The 13,377-nt window shown below is 39.9% G+C and overlaps 1 protein-coding gene across 1 annotated transcript in view; it reads right to left on the reverse strand.

Moving 5' to 3' along the window:
* The window catches only part of KIAA1244 (KIAA1244 ortholog), a 243,304-nt gene that overhangs the window by 76,267 nt on the left and 153,660 nt on the right, over positions 1–13,377 (reverse strand). The window contains exons 11-12 of the mRNA XM_006834625.1: positions 11,772–11,884; positions 9,249–10,171 (exon numbers count right to left, since the gene is read on the reverse strand). Coding sequence (XP_006834688.1) covers positions 9,249–10,171; positions 11,772–11,884 — 1,036 coding nt within the window. The remainder of the gene's footprint in view (positions 1–9,248; positions 10,172–11,771; positions 11,885–13,377) is intronic.

The raw sequence follows: 13,377 nt of genomic DNA on the forward strand, positions 1-13,377 counted from the left end.
GGCACTTAACAACAACAACAACATATATATATATATATATATATATCTCAGATACCTTATTTTCCATTCATCTTCTGATTGGCTTCATTGATGTGTTACTAACTTTCAAGTAGTAAATTAGGGAATTCTGGGTTTTTGGTATTCCCAATTTTCAGTAACTAAAATCTGTTCTTCCTCTAAAATTAAGATGTGCTTGTTTATCAGGAATAGGACGATGAACCACTGTCTTTGACTGCTTACCAGTGAAAGACTGGATACAAGATTAGCATGAACTACCTCTGAAATTCTCCTCCAGGTCTAAGATACAATATTTAAAAAAATAAATGTAATAAATACTAAATGTAAAACATGTAATAGTACAGAAGACTATAACAGGATCAATAATAGGTCCTGTGTCTCTCAAGCCCCAATGATATTCCTCACAAGAGTCACTTCCTTATATATACAATACAAATTCAGTCATATTACATGCATTACTATAACTGCCTCACTTTTTGTTAATGATCGAGCATGTCCCATTACATGGTGGTACTATGACTCATTTAAATAATACTCTACTGGTAGTTAGGTTGCTTCAATTATGGAAAAAAAAAACCCACAAACAAGTAAAATGATAACTTTTAATACATTTCTCAAAGCAGAATACACACTTTGAATGAATAGATATAGTCAGAATATCTACCCAATAATTTAATACCATTTCCTTCCTATCAACTGTATATGTGAATCATCACCTATCCATTCTCATCAATAGTGGATATTACTAATTTCTAAAATCTCTGCAATACGATATATTGTTTATAAATAGATTTCTTTAATTAGTCTATGATTCTAATGCTTAATATCATTACTGCTTTATTTTCTGATGCTAGAACTTACCAGCAAATTTTTATAGCAATTTGGCCAAATAGCACAAAGAAAATGAAAATAATCTGTAATAATACTATCCTGAGGTATTAACATTTTGATGTTAATTTTGAATCCTTCTTTTTGAAAACTGCACTATGACCATTAATGATATGGAATGATCATGGCCTATCTTTGAAAGGCTGATGTGTTCTTGAATATTATTTGCTAAATTATAATGAAAAATCCTTCAAGGATAACATGCAGAGAACAATTTAAGTGCTTAAGAGATGTTCAGTACATTATGGCAAGTTAATAGAAGTAAATATGATGCAAAGTAACATTTAGTATGCTACTTTACATCATATTTACAGTAAATAAGATGTATTGACACAGTGGTCTCAAATGTAACCACCAGAGTGAGGATGGTGCAGAACTGGGCAGCGGCGTGTGTGTGTGTGTGTGTGTGTGTGCGTGTGTGCGCGCGCGCGCACGCGCGCGCACACAGAGTCGCTATGAGTCATAAATAACTCAAGGGCATCTAGAAGCAATTAACACCAGCCCTTCCCCCCCACTTACTGTTGGTATGTAGTCATTCTCCACATAATGAAAAAGCACATTCCTTGATACAGACAAAGGTGGGGAATATGAAACTGCTTTACAATGAATTCATGTTCTAGAAACTCAAATCTTGATGTGCTACTTGATTGGGGAAGGGCAATGGACGCATGGAGACAAAGTAGCGCTGTTGCAAATTCAACATGTTCTTTCCATCTCCAATTTTACAGAAGAACTTCTAAAGTGCCTCAAAGAAGCCACGGAGTCTAAAGATTTAAGAATCTTTATATAAGATAAAAATGCTTATATTTTAAAGTACCTTAACACATGTGGGGGAAGAGGAGGAAGATGGCAGCAGATGACATTTGAGTGTTTACTATTTTCTGAACATTATGCTAAGCATTTGACATGTACTATTGAATTTAACCTTCATAATAAATATTACTATCATTCTCACATTACAAATGAGGAATTAGATGCAAATGCTAAGAGAGGGTAAGTGACTTAACACTGGTCATTCAATAAAATAGAAGAGCTGGAGTCTGAACACAGGTAATCATGACTTCAAAGCCTTAACTCTTGACAACAACCCTTTATGGCCTCATGTCCTATCTATGTTGATGGCTACTCTGGTGTACTGAATTACTTAGTATGTCTCTTGTAGCCTCAGTCTTTGTACTCCCGTGGTTAGTACCATCTTTTTTACAGTTACATGTATGTCTATGTAAAATTCCTGGCACGTTAGCCTTAATTCGATCCCTTCCTATCGGAAGCATCATTTGAGAGTGAAAGTGATGACTGATATTATAAGGATAACTGTGTATTTAAAACAAAGCATGTTCACTTTTTAAAAGAAAATAGAGTGATGTCTTAGAAAAGGCAACTATGTTATCCCCAAACCATTCTCTTCTTTCTTAGTAAGAAAACTAAGATTTTACATGGAATTGTCTTGTAGTCAGGAGCTGCCAATGAAGTTCAAGTTGGTATGTGGAGTTTCTAGAGAGTTCCTCAAGGCAGTCTTTTTCAAACTCTGAGGTGGCCCCTTAGCCATCCTTTCCCTCTTTCTTCTTGATTAGAATGCATATGTGACCACTGCAGTTCTACCAGCACAGTCACCTTGATAAAGGAGAAAACCTGAGGATGAAATTTATTGGTAAGGAAGATAGAGCAGAAAGACAGGAGGAGCCTGGCTCCCTGAAGACCATGGAACCTACATACAAGCTCTGGGCAGCTCCCCTTCATTTCAATTTGTTGCAGTTGCTGTTAGCTGCTGTCGGGTCAGTCCCTGCCTCATGGTAAAACAGATTGCTGGGCTTTTCTTCCTAGTCATCTTAGTCTGGAGGCTCTATTGAAACCTGTTCAGTATCATAGCAACACACAAGCCAGTCCTGTGACGGACCGATAACTGACAGACGGAGCCTGGCTGTCCATGAAATGCACTGGCTGGGAATAGAACCTGAGTCTCTCACATGCTGTTGTGATTGTTAGGTGCCATGGAGTTTGTTATGACTAGAGTAATGAGTGTACAACAGAACACAACAATGCTTGGTACTGTGTCATCCTCACAATCATTGCTACACTTCAACCCACTGTTGCAACCAATGTGTCAGTCCTTCTCAATGAAGGGTTTCCTCTTTTTTGCTGATCTCCAATTATTTCCAAGCAGATGTCCTCCTCCAGGGATTGGTTCTTCTTGATAACATGTCCAAAGTATGTGAGATGAAATTTCACCATCCTTGCTGCTAAAGAGCATGCTGACTGTACTTCTTTTAAGAGAGATTTGTTCATTATTCGAGCAGTCCATGATATATTTAACTATCTTTACTAATTCAAAGGCATCCATTTTCCCTCAGTCTACCTTATTCATTGTCCACTGTTCACACACATATGAGGCAACTGAAAAGACAGTGAATGGCTTGGGTCCTGCACACCTTAGTCTTAAGGTGACATTTGTGTTTTTAACACTTTAAAGAGGTGTTTAGCAGCACATCTGTGGTTGAAACCCACCAGTTTCTACTTTTCTACTTAGAAATCCTACATAGGGTTGCTATGAGTCAAAACTGACTGGACGGCCCTTAACAACAACAAACCAATGAGGGCCAGTTCTACTCTGTCCTCTAGCGTTGACATGAGTTAGAATCAACTCCATGGTGCTTCGCTGTGCTATGCTGTATAATGTAAGGGAAAGCATCCCTGGTAGCACAGTCGTTAAGCACTTGACTTTGAACAGAAAGCTTGGCAGTTTGAACCCATGAGGCACTCTATAGGAGAAACATGTGACAGTTTGCTTCAGTATATCACAGCCTTGGAAATTGTATGGGGACATTCTGCTTGTCCTATAAAATGGATTTGATGGCAGTGGGTAATCTAAGGAGAAAGTTCTCTGGGTGGCTTACACAGTGTGTGCTCAACTGCTAACATCGAGCTTGACAATTCAAACCCACCCTGTGGCACACCACAGAAGAAAGGCCTGGTGATTGACTTCTGCTAAGATTACAACCAAGAAAGCCTCATGGAGCTCAGTTCTACTCTGTAACACAACTTGACAGCAACAACAATCCCAAGATAAGTGCTGTGACCCTCTAGTGTTGTTACAAACAGCTGGATCTTTGTTCTTAGTCCTTGAGAAGTCACCTGACATAAATACCACTTTGTTCTCAGCGGATCCCGCTGCTCACATCAAGTACTCTGAAAACCACCTCTGTCTCCATGTTTCTAAACTCCTCACCAGAAGAAACTTTAATTATCTTCCAAAGAAAGATTTTCTTCAATCATGTGGATTAAGGAGGGAGGAAGTAACAAGGCAGAAAAGAGAGCCCCCACCCCCGTCAGCTGCATATGATGTCTGAGAATAGCAGTGACTGCGAAATACCCCATGACTGTGACTGCCAAGAAAGCAGACCCCGATGACAAGTCAGGGACAAGTGCTCTATGCGAGTTTTTAGTAAAACATGGTTGGAGCTTTACTTATTACATCAAAATAAATAATAAGTAAAAGATCTGGTTTATAACTCAGACTATTCTCTTTCCCTCGTCTCATTTTTACTTGGACACTTTTCACTTGAAGTGATCCAGGGAAGCCCGCAAGCTCCCTTGTCTCAGGAGAATACAAGTGTTTCTCTTCCACGGATTTTTTTTTTTTTTCATCTTAGAGGTGGCCTTTGCTAGGAGAGTCCTGAGGGAGACACAGGGCAGTCAGTGGTTTTGGCTTCCCCACAAGAACAGACAGCACAATCCATAAAACCACAGTGAAGTAGGGAGAATTCGCTTATTGGTAACAGGCCCAGAGAGAGATGAATCTGTACTTCAGAAATGTAGGCGCCTCCTAACTGGTATATGAACTGTGAAGGGCTCTAGAATGAAAGACAAGAACAACTTACCATAGACAGTTGTTAAAAATGATATTTCACAACAAACATTTGTGAAATCTCTTAGCAATATTTTGATTTCTAAATGTAAACTATAATGTCAGATGACATTATATAGGATCTTTAAAATCTGGGTAGTTTGCAATATTCATAAGGACGCATTATTGTTAAGTGCCGTCGAGCTGATTCCGACCCATAGTGACCCTGTATAAGATTTCCAAGGAGCAGCTGGTGAGCTTGAACCACTGATCTTGCAGTTCCAACAACTTTGCAGTCTGATGCATTAGCCCATAGCGCCACACCAGAACTCCAAGGTCACAGTGTTGTTGTTGTTAAGTGCTGTCAGTTCCAACCCATAGCGACCCTGTATACGGTTTCTGAGGAGTAGCTGGTGAACTTGAACTGCCGACTTTGCAGTTCAAATGGCTTTGCAGTCTGGCGCATTAACCCACAGCGCCACACCAGGAACCAGGACTCCAAGGTCACGGTGTTGTTGTTAAGTGCTGCTGAGTCAATTCTGACCCATAGGGACCCTGTATAGTGTTTCCAAGGAGCAGCTGGTGAGTATGAACTGCCAAACTTGCAGTTCAAATGGCTTTGCAGTCTGGCACATTAACCCACAGTGCCACACCACAGTTACATTAGGGCTACATAAAAAATTCACTCAACCCATTTTTGCTTATACTATAAATAAATATTGATTTGAAAAGCCAACATAATTTAGTCTGGCTTCAGTTCTACATTTTGAAACATTTTGCTAGGGTTTGTTTTCTTATTCTCAGGAAATGAAGCAGGGGTTCCTCAGAAGTCATTCTTTGCCATTGTGACAACTGATTTATCTGGAATTACTTGGGAAAGCTGTTTATACCTATAAAGTTATCTACTAGGTAATCTTTACGCATGTATGCACTGCACAATGTCCGTTTGGACAACATCTGACTGCACGTATATCCGTGGGATGGGGAGGAGGGGCTTGCTTGGAAGGGTTCCAGGAGACAGGGCCAATGTTGAATTTGTGGAAGCTGGTGTCCGCAGGGAGATGCTGGGCTGCAGCTGCTCCACTTCCTCCTTCAGGGCTCCTGATTCTGACCAGGCTCCCCAAGGTTTCTTGGAGAGCTCGGTGCACTTGCAGGGAGCTAATTTCAGGTGCACGTTTACAAACTCTAAGGCTCCAGGCGTTAACGGAGAGCCAGAGCAGCTCATGTGGGAGGTACTCTGATATATGTGTATCAAATACATATAAATACATATTCTGTATATAATATATGCAGCTCTGGTAGCATAGTGGTTATGAGTCAGGCTGCTAACCTCAAGGTCAGCAGTTCAAAACTACCAACTGTCCCATGGGAGAATGATGAGGCTTTCTGCTCCCGTAAAGATTTACAGCCTTGGAAACCCTATGCAGGGTTGCTAGGAGTCGGAACCGACTCCACGGCACATAACCACCAACCACCACATGTAATATGATGGCACACGCCTAACTCACATAGCATCTGATTTCACAGATCACTCAGTGGCTGTTAAAAGACACCTACTTGTATCGCTAAATGCCAAAATGTTTGTAGCAGGCATTATTTTTTCATAGGCAATTTTACTTTGAATAGAAGATCATCCACATCATCTTACCATTTTTTTAAAAACTTTTGTGAATTGAGTGAAGGTTTATATCTTACCATTCTTGATGACACAACATTATTATTACTATAGATTGTGTCAGTGCTATGCTCTCAGACACAGCTGTCCTTGTGGACCACCTAAGTGTATTGGGCTCTCTGTCTTGACACCAGGGACAACAAGCAGCCACCATTGCCAAGCTCGTCTCCTCATGAACACTGCCCACTGAGGAGAGGCAGAGGCGCAGATCCACTTCCTAGAAGAGTGAATCTTCCTCCCAGTTCACATGCTTTCCTACAGCTCCTTCAGCCCATGAACAGAGACCAAGTAACAACTTCATCAATTTATGAGCAATCAGTATCTACTAAGAATACGTCATATACACTTTTGGACCCTTATCATATAACACAATGGAGCTTCTGGGAAAATGTTTATTTAAGATGGATGTGTCCAACAAAAATGTTCCAACATTTCCAGGAATGTCCAATGTAAAAATTCAAATTTAATGACAGTGGTATACAAAAACCACAGGGAGATATCTAATTTTCAATAAGAAATTTTACATACTTTCTTAGTCTTCCAGCAAGTACATATGAAATTATATGTATATGTTTTCCTTCAAACACACAAAAAAATCCTAGGCTCCTTTTTATGTCTAATTACAAAAGGGAAATTGTTGACAAAAATGTTGTGTAGTGTAAAGATTGGTATTTTCGTATCAATATCTGGGATTTTTACAGCCTTAATAATTGGTATTTTTATACCTTGCAAAATAAAGAATCACTGAGCAGCTAGGAGGGTTGAGAAATAATACGACTTTCTTCTTATCCTCTAGATAGGTCCGAGATTTGAGAGTCCCAGATGAGAGGTTCTGTATCTCCCCTGATGGTTGTTACAACAAAGGTTCTTCCTTAGGTGTACCTGGATTTAAGTGCTTCCTACAGACATTTATGGAGTCCTGGTGTGGTGCTGTGGGTTAATGTGCCAGACTGCAAAGCTGTTTGAACTGCAAGGTCGGCGGTTCAAACTCACCAGCTGCTCCTTGGAAACTCTATACAGGGTCGCTATGGGTTAGAATCGACTCAACAGCACTCAACAACAACAGACATGTATGAAAGCACACATCACTCAGCTTCTCCCAAGTTTCAGTTAAGTGGGCTAGAATCTTTTGTGTATGTTTTCTTTATTGGAAAACAAAAAATGGTGGAACATGGTCCCAGCTCTCACATAACTCAGCGAATGGCTAATGGCATGAGGATGCAGGCACAAGAACTGTGATAAAGGTGGAGGTGATAAAGCACAATGACAGCACATGGTACAGGCTCATGATAGAAGAGCAAGCGATGATTTCAGCTTTTTACAAATCCGTCGTGGTCTTCAGGCTCACTCCTGTGTATCTGAGGATAGGTACAGACCCAGGCTCAGGTCCCCCACCTCTCCTAGGGTCCATCATCTAGTCTGAACTCAACTTTAATTTAGGGGGAGGCATCATTGTCCTCCCTGATGCCAGGCAATCATTTATTCTTACTCTGAATTGTCATCACCATTTAGATGCCCATTTACTGCTTTCTTTCTGCATTATCTTCCTAAGTGCACTAACTTAAAATTCATTACTCACTGTATGAAATGCTACTTCTTTTATCTTTACCTTCTTTCTCCCCAGTGCTATGTAATTATCGTCTGATCTTCAACTATACTAGCATAACTTTCTAGTTGGACAATGAATATGGAAGACCACAGAAGAATTGATGCATTTGAGTTGTGGTACTGAAGGAGAATAATAAAGATACCATGGGCTGCCAGAAGAACAAACAAAGCTGTGTTAGAAGCATACAGCCAGAATTCTCCTTAGAAGTCAGACGGCCAGACTTCATCTCACTTCGGATATGTTATCAGGAGGGACCAGTCCCTGGAGAAAGACATCATGCTTGGTAAAGTGGAGGGTCAGTTAAAAAGAGGAAGACCACCAATAAAATGGATTGTCCCAGTGACAGCAGCAATGGGCTCAAGCTTAATAACAATTGTGAGGATGGTGTAGGACCAGGCAGTGTTTCTTTCTGTTGTACATAAAGTCAGCATGAGTCAGAACCAACTCAATGGCACCTATCTTCTAGTGCGCTTTGGCCAGTATCATACGACATTACTGTTTCAACACTGCCCGGGTCAAAATACTGATATTTGCCAGACAGGAAGATTCACAAATTAGAGAATATAATTCTTATTGAGCTTTACTGGAATACTACCATGCAGTTTGGATACTCGGTGGAATCCAAAATATACTGGGAAGAATCAATGTGCATCTGGTCGAAGACGTCACAGTACTTTACATATCAAAACACCAAAGGTGCACTGCATTATGATTTTCACACACCAATGTGCAGCAGCCTGGTGAGGTGCTGTGGGATAAAACACTAGACCACAAGGTCAGTTAGAACCACAAGGTTGGCAGACCAAACTCACCAGTCGCTCCCTGGAAATCCTATACGGGGCGCTATGAGCCAGAATCAACTCGACAGCACTTAACCACAACAATGTGTAGGAGCATATTAAGAATCTGGTGGTTTAGGAACCACAGACCACCATTGTGTTTAACTCATCATCAGCTCCCTCTCACTTCTTTATTTCACTTTGTCTTTGATTTACCAAGCTTATACTAAATTTCAACCATCAAATATTATAGAATTCAAATACAATACAGGCAATCAATCTTAACATTCCTTCAGTTTCTTTAAACATAAGAAACCTAAAGATTCTTTAATATGCTTTGAATGCTTCAAACTACAGGCATTATGGTAATAGCTCATTAAGGCAAAATGCTCTGAATATTCTTGTTGACTAAATAGGAAGAACTTGTTTACAAACCTGAGCAGAAGGTAGAAGCAAAGTTCTGGAGGGCAGAGTCTACCTCGTCCACACTGGGGAGAGCCAGTAGCCGGGGCAGGAGATTTTCCAGGGACTGCACAAACAGCCTGGCACTGTGCTGGTCGGCTTCCTGGTTTTTCAACAGCTTCAGGGACAGAGCAGCAGTGCGCAGGGACCTGTGGCCCAGGCAGTCCCGGGGGGTCTGCTCTTCTTCAGCTAGTGAACAGTTGTCAGACCCAATGTCTGACACGTCAGATCTCCCAGAGTCCTTTTCTGCTGCCATCGAGTACTGATCACAGGAATCAAATTCTGTCCTAGAAAGGTCTTGGTCATCAACACTAAAGTTGCTCTCACTGTATCTTGACCCGTAAGATCTTGTCCTACAGTCAACTGACAGGAAATTAGTTATGTCTGGGTAAACCACCATGTGGCTTCTCTGAACCACGTCAGGTTGATCGACCACTTCCGGTTCTGACACTTTGCTCAGAGTTTCCTTGTCCTCATGAATGATGGCTGGCAACTTGATACCATTCTTGTGGTTTTCAGAGTAGTGAGACTGGTCCTCAGGTGTTGTCTGACCCAACTCTCCCTCCAAGGTGGTCTGCCCTGTGTCAGTGGTAACACTAATGCTAATGTCAGGGCTCCTCTTGGTCCCTGATTCCCAGGGCGTGTGTTCTGAGGACAGGACTCGCCGCTGCCACCGGAAGTCAGCCTCGTTGATCTCCATAGAGTCTCGGCTCGACTCAGCCCCATCCTTCAGCTCGTCAAGGCGCAGAAGCAGCAGCTGGACCTGACCTTCACTCAAACCCTTGCCCTGGCTGAGCTCATCCAAGGCCCCGAGCAAAGTGCAGACACAGGACACAGCAGCATAGCAGGCTTCGATGCCACCCTTGATGCACGCTTCAGTCATGCCATCCATGATTCTGAATAGTGTTCAAAAGCCAAAATGCATGACACATAGAAAATGTTACAAAATGAGACAGAATGGTTAGACTGCTGAACAGAATAATATTCAAAAGAGGCACTTGAATTTATAAATACTTAAATTGGTCCAGATAGCCAATGAATGAGCAGTATCTAAAACAAGTATACTCAGGCTGGCAGAGGAAAACTGCCAGGTAGAGCAGATACCTGGAATCATGTGCCCTCTTTGTTGGCTAGCACAAACAAAATTCTTGATGGGAATTTAAAATATGCCTGAGGACAAGCTTTGATGGAGTCCTGGTGTGGCACTGTAGAATAAGCACTAGGCCACAAGGTGGTTTGAACCACAAGATTGACCACAAGGTGGTTTGCACCACAAGCCGCTCCTAGCAAATCTTATTCAGGGCTACTATGAACCAGAACTGACTCAAAGGCACTTAACACCACCAAAGCTTTGAAAAGTTTAATTTCTGTATTTTTCCCTGTATGATAGTGCGGGTCTACGTCTATCAAATAACATATTCCCGAGACTGTTGTTGTTCAGTGCTATCCAGTCAGTTCTGACTCATAGTGACCCTATCTAAGGTTTCCGAAGCTTTGAATCTCTATGGGAGCAGAAAGCCTCATCCTTCTCCTGTGAATCTCTATGGGAGCAGAAAGCCTCATCCTTCTCCTGTGAATCTCTATGGGAGCAGAAAGCCTCATCTTTCTCCTGCGGAGCGGTTGGCAGGCTTGAATCATGGACCTTGTGGTTTGCAGTCCAGTGCTTATTGTATGGAGCTTTTACATTCAAATCGGGTATTTCAATTTCTAAGGAGACTATATGTAAAGGATCTTATATAGTTCCGGATTGGAAATTAAAAAGTTCATCTCTAACATAATTCAGTGAATAATTTCTGCAAATATGATTTTGTACATTGGGTTTTCTTCAGATCAGTAAAAAGATATATAAAGTTATGTGACTATAGTAAATTGACATTTATTTTCTCATATGATTTGTGGATACATTATTAAATCTTCACATTTCAGGTAATGTATTTCAAAGAAAAAATTCTGAGGTTTGGAAATCAGGTTAAAAGAAGGGATCCTAAGTGGTTCATAAATGGCTAATGGAGCAAAACCAAAACAGACTCAAATCTGTGAAATATGCGTGTACTGAAACAATAAACAGAATTGGGAAAATTACAGGCTGAGACCCTCCTAGACACTCAATGGCCCTCTTATAAAATAAGAGCAACAGGCATATCACATAGCAAGCAAACCTTTCTGATGGAGAGAGTTAAAAACAACAATGCTACCTGAAAGTCGGCAGTGAGCACACTGCTTTGAATGTGTCATTCTCTACAGGCAGACAGTAACCCAACCTCCCTCAGGCTCCTAGAGGGCTCACTATGCCTCTTCCCAATCTCCCATTCTAGGGTTCCAACCCATAATTGTCCCTGTTCTGGCTATTGTTCTGGTATATCCACATTTTACAAACTGGGTCTGTTCCGATTTCACCACATCAGTCATGGCTGAACTTGTTGGAAGTCCTGGTTAAAAGTATCAGAAAAGCCGATGAAACCAAGCAATATAGAGCTAGAAAGGGAATTGACATACAGTTTAAGAAGATCCAGATGTGACTTCCTTTTTGAAATTGATCTTTTTCTGGATTCCGGTTCAGTAGAGCTGGGCCCTGCCAAATCGCAGAGGCGCTGTGGGCTCCCAAGTATCTTTAATGGAGAAAAAAATGAGTATCATAAGAAACAAACAAACACAAGGCTCTGAAATAATGAGATCAAATACATATGTACTTTCTCTACTGACTGGCATAGTTTAAGGAGAAACAAAACTATTTGAAACTGCAATTCTTAACTAAAACGAGTCTAGTTGTTCTTGATATATAGTGGTCATTGTTTCTAATTTCCTAGTACCAGGGTAGCTTAAACAAAGAAAATTCTTTAAGGGATTATTTAAAAACTTTTATGGTACAGTAATATAAAGTATTTGCATCTGCTTTTTTGTTTCTTAAAGTGAGACTGGCCTGTAAATTTATTTTCCTATACTCTTTTTTGTCTTAATTTACTAAGTTGGCTAGCCTCAAAACTAGTTGAGAAGTATTCCCTCTTACTATTCTCTAATATATATATATATATATATATATATATATACTTTTTTTAAAACGTTTTTTTCTTTTGTTTTTTTATTGTGAATTGAGTGAAGGTTTACAGAAAGGATCATCAATTTTACATTCAACAGATTATCCACTTTGTTTCACCTCAATGATTATAACCCCCTACATGCAACAACAGTTATTCCACTTATATATACTTTTTAATGGGAATATTTTAACCAACTCAATTTCCTTAAAGATCATATGACTATTCAAGTCCTTAATTTTTTCTTGAGTTAGTTTTTAAAGGTTATTATTAATTCTCAGATATTTATTTTACCTAAGCTTTCAAATGTATTGCCATTAAGTTTTTAAATTACTTCTTTTTATTTCTTCCATATTTACAAGGCTCAGGTGTAGTGCTGTAGGATAGGCACTGTACCTAACCATAGGTCAGCAGTTCAAACCCACCAGCTGCTCTCAGAAACCCTACACAGGATCATGATTTGGAATTGACGCAGCAGCACACAACAACAACAAAGTTATGTGTGCTTAAAGTTTTGCTTATTTTACCTTTTCTAGCTTTTTTTATTGCTTCTTTTAAAATTTTTCAATTTTCTTATTCTTCTAAGAGTCAAATATTTTTGTTTTATTTATCTCCTACTTTATGTTTGATTTTTATAACTTTTATTTTTCCTTTTACCCTATTTTTCTTCCCATTTTCCTTTGGACTTCTTCTTTTTCCAATCAGTTAATGACAGATTTTCTACTTTTTAATAAAACAAAGTTATAAATTCTCTAAAAACTGTGCTTTAGTTGCACACACAAGTTTTCATATATAGAATTTTAAAAAGTGTTCACTTCTGGGTTTTATTTCCAATGTTAGGGGAAAAAAAATCCTCACAAATGGAGCAATAAATAGTATCATGATAAATGGAGAAAAGATAGAAGTTGTCAAAGACTTCAGTTTGCTTGGATGTACAATCAACACAAGTGGAGCAACAGTCAAGAAATCAAACAATGCATTGCATTAGGCAAATCTGTTGCAAAAGACCTCTTTAAGTGTTCAAGAGCAAAGATACCAATTTGAGGACTAAGATGCACCTGATCCAA

This window comes from Chrysochloris asiatica, unplaced genomic scaffold (genome assembly GCF_000296735.1).
Source record: "Chrysochloris asiatica unplaced genomic scaffold, ChrAsi1.0 scaffold00013, whole genome shotgun sequence".
Lineage (NCBI taxonomy): Eukaryota > Metazoa > Chordata > Mammalia > Afrosoricida > Chrysochloridae > Chrysochloris > Chrysochloris asiatica.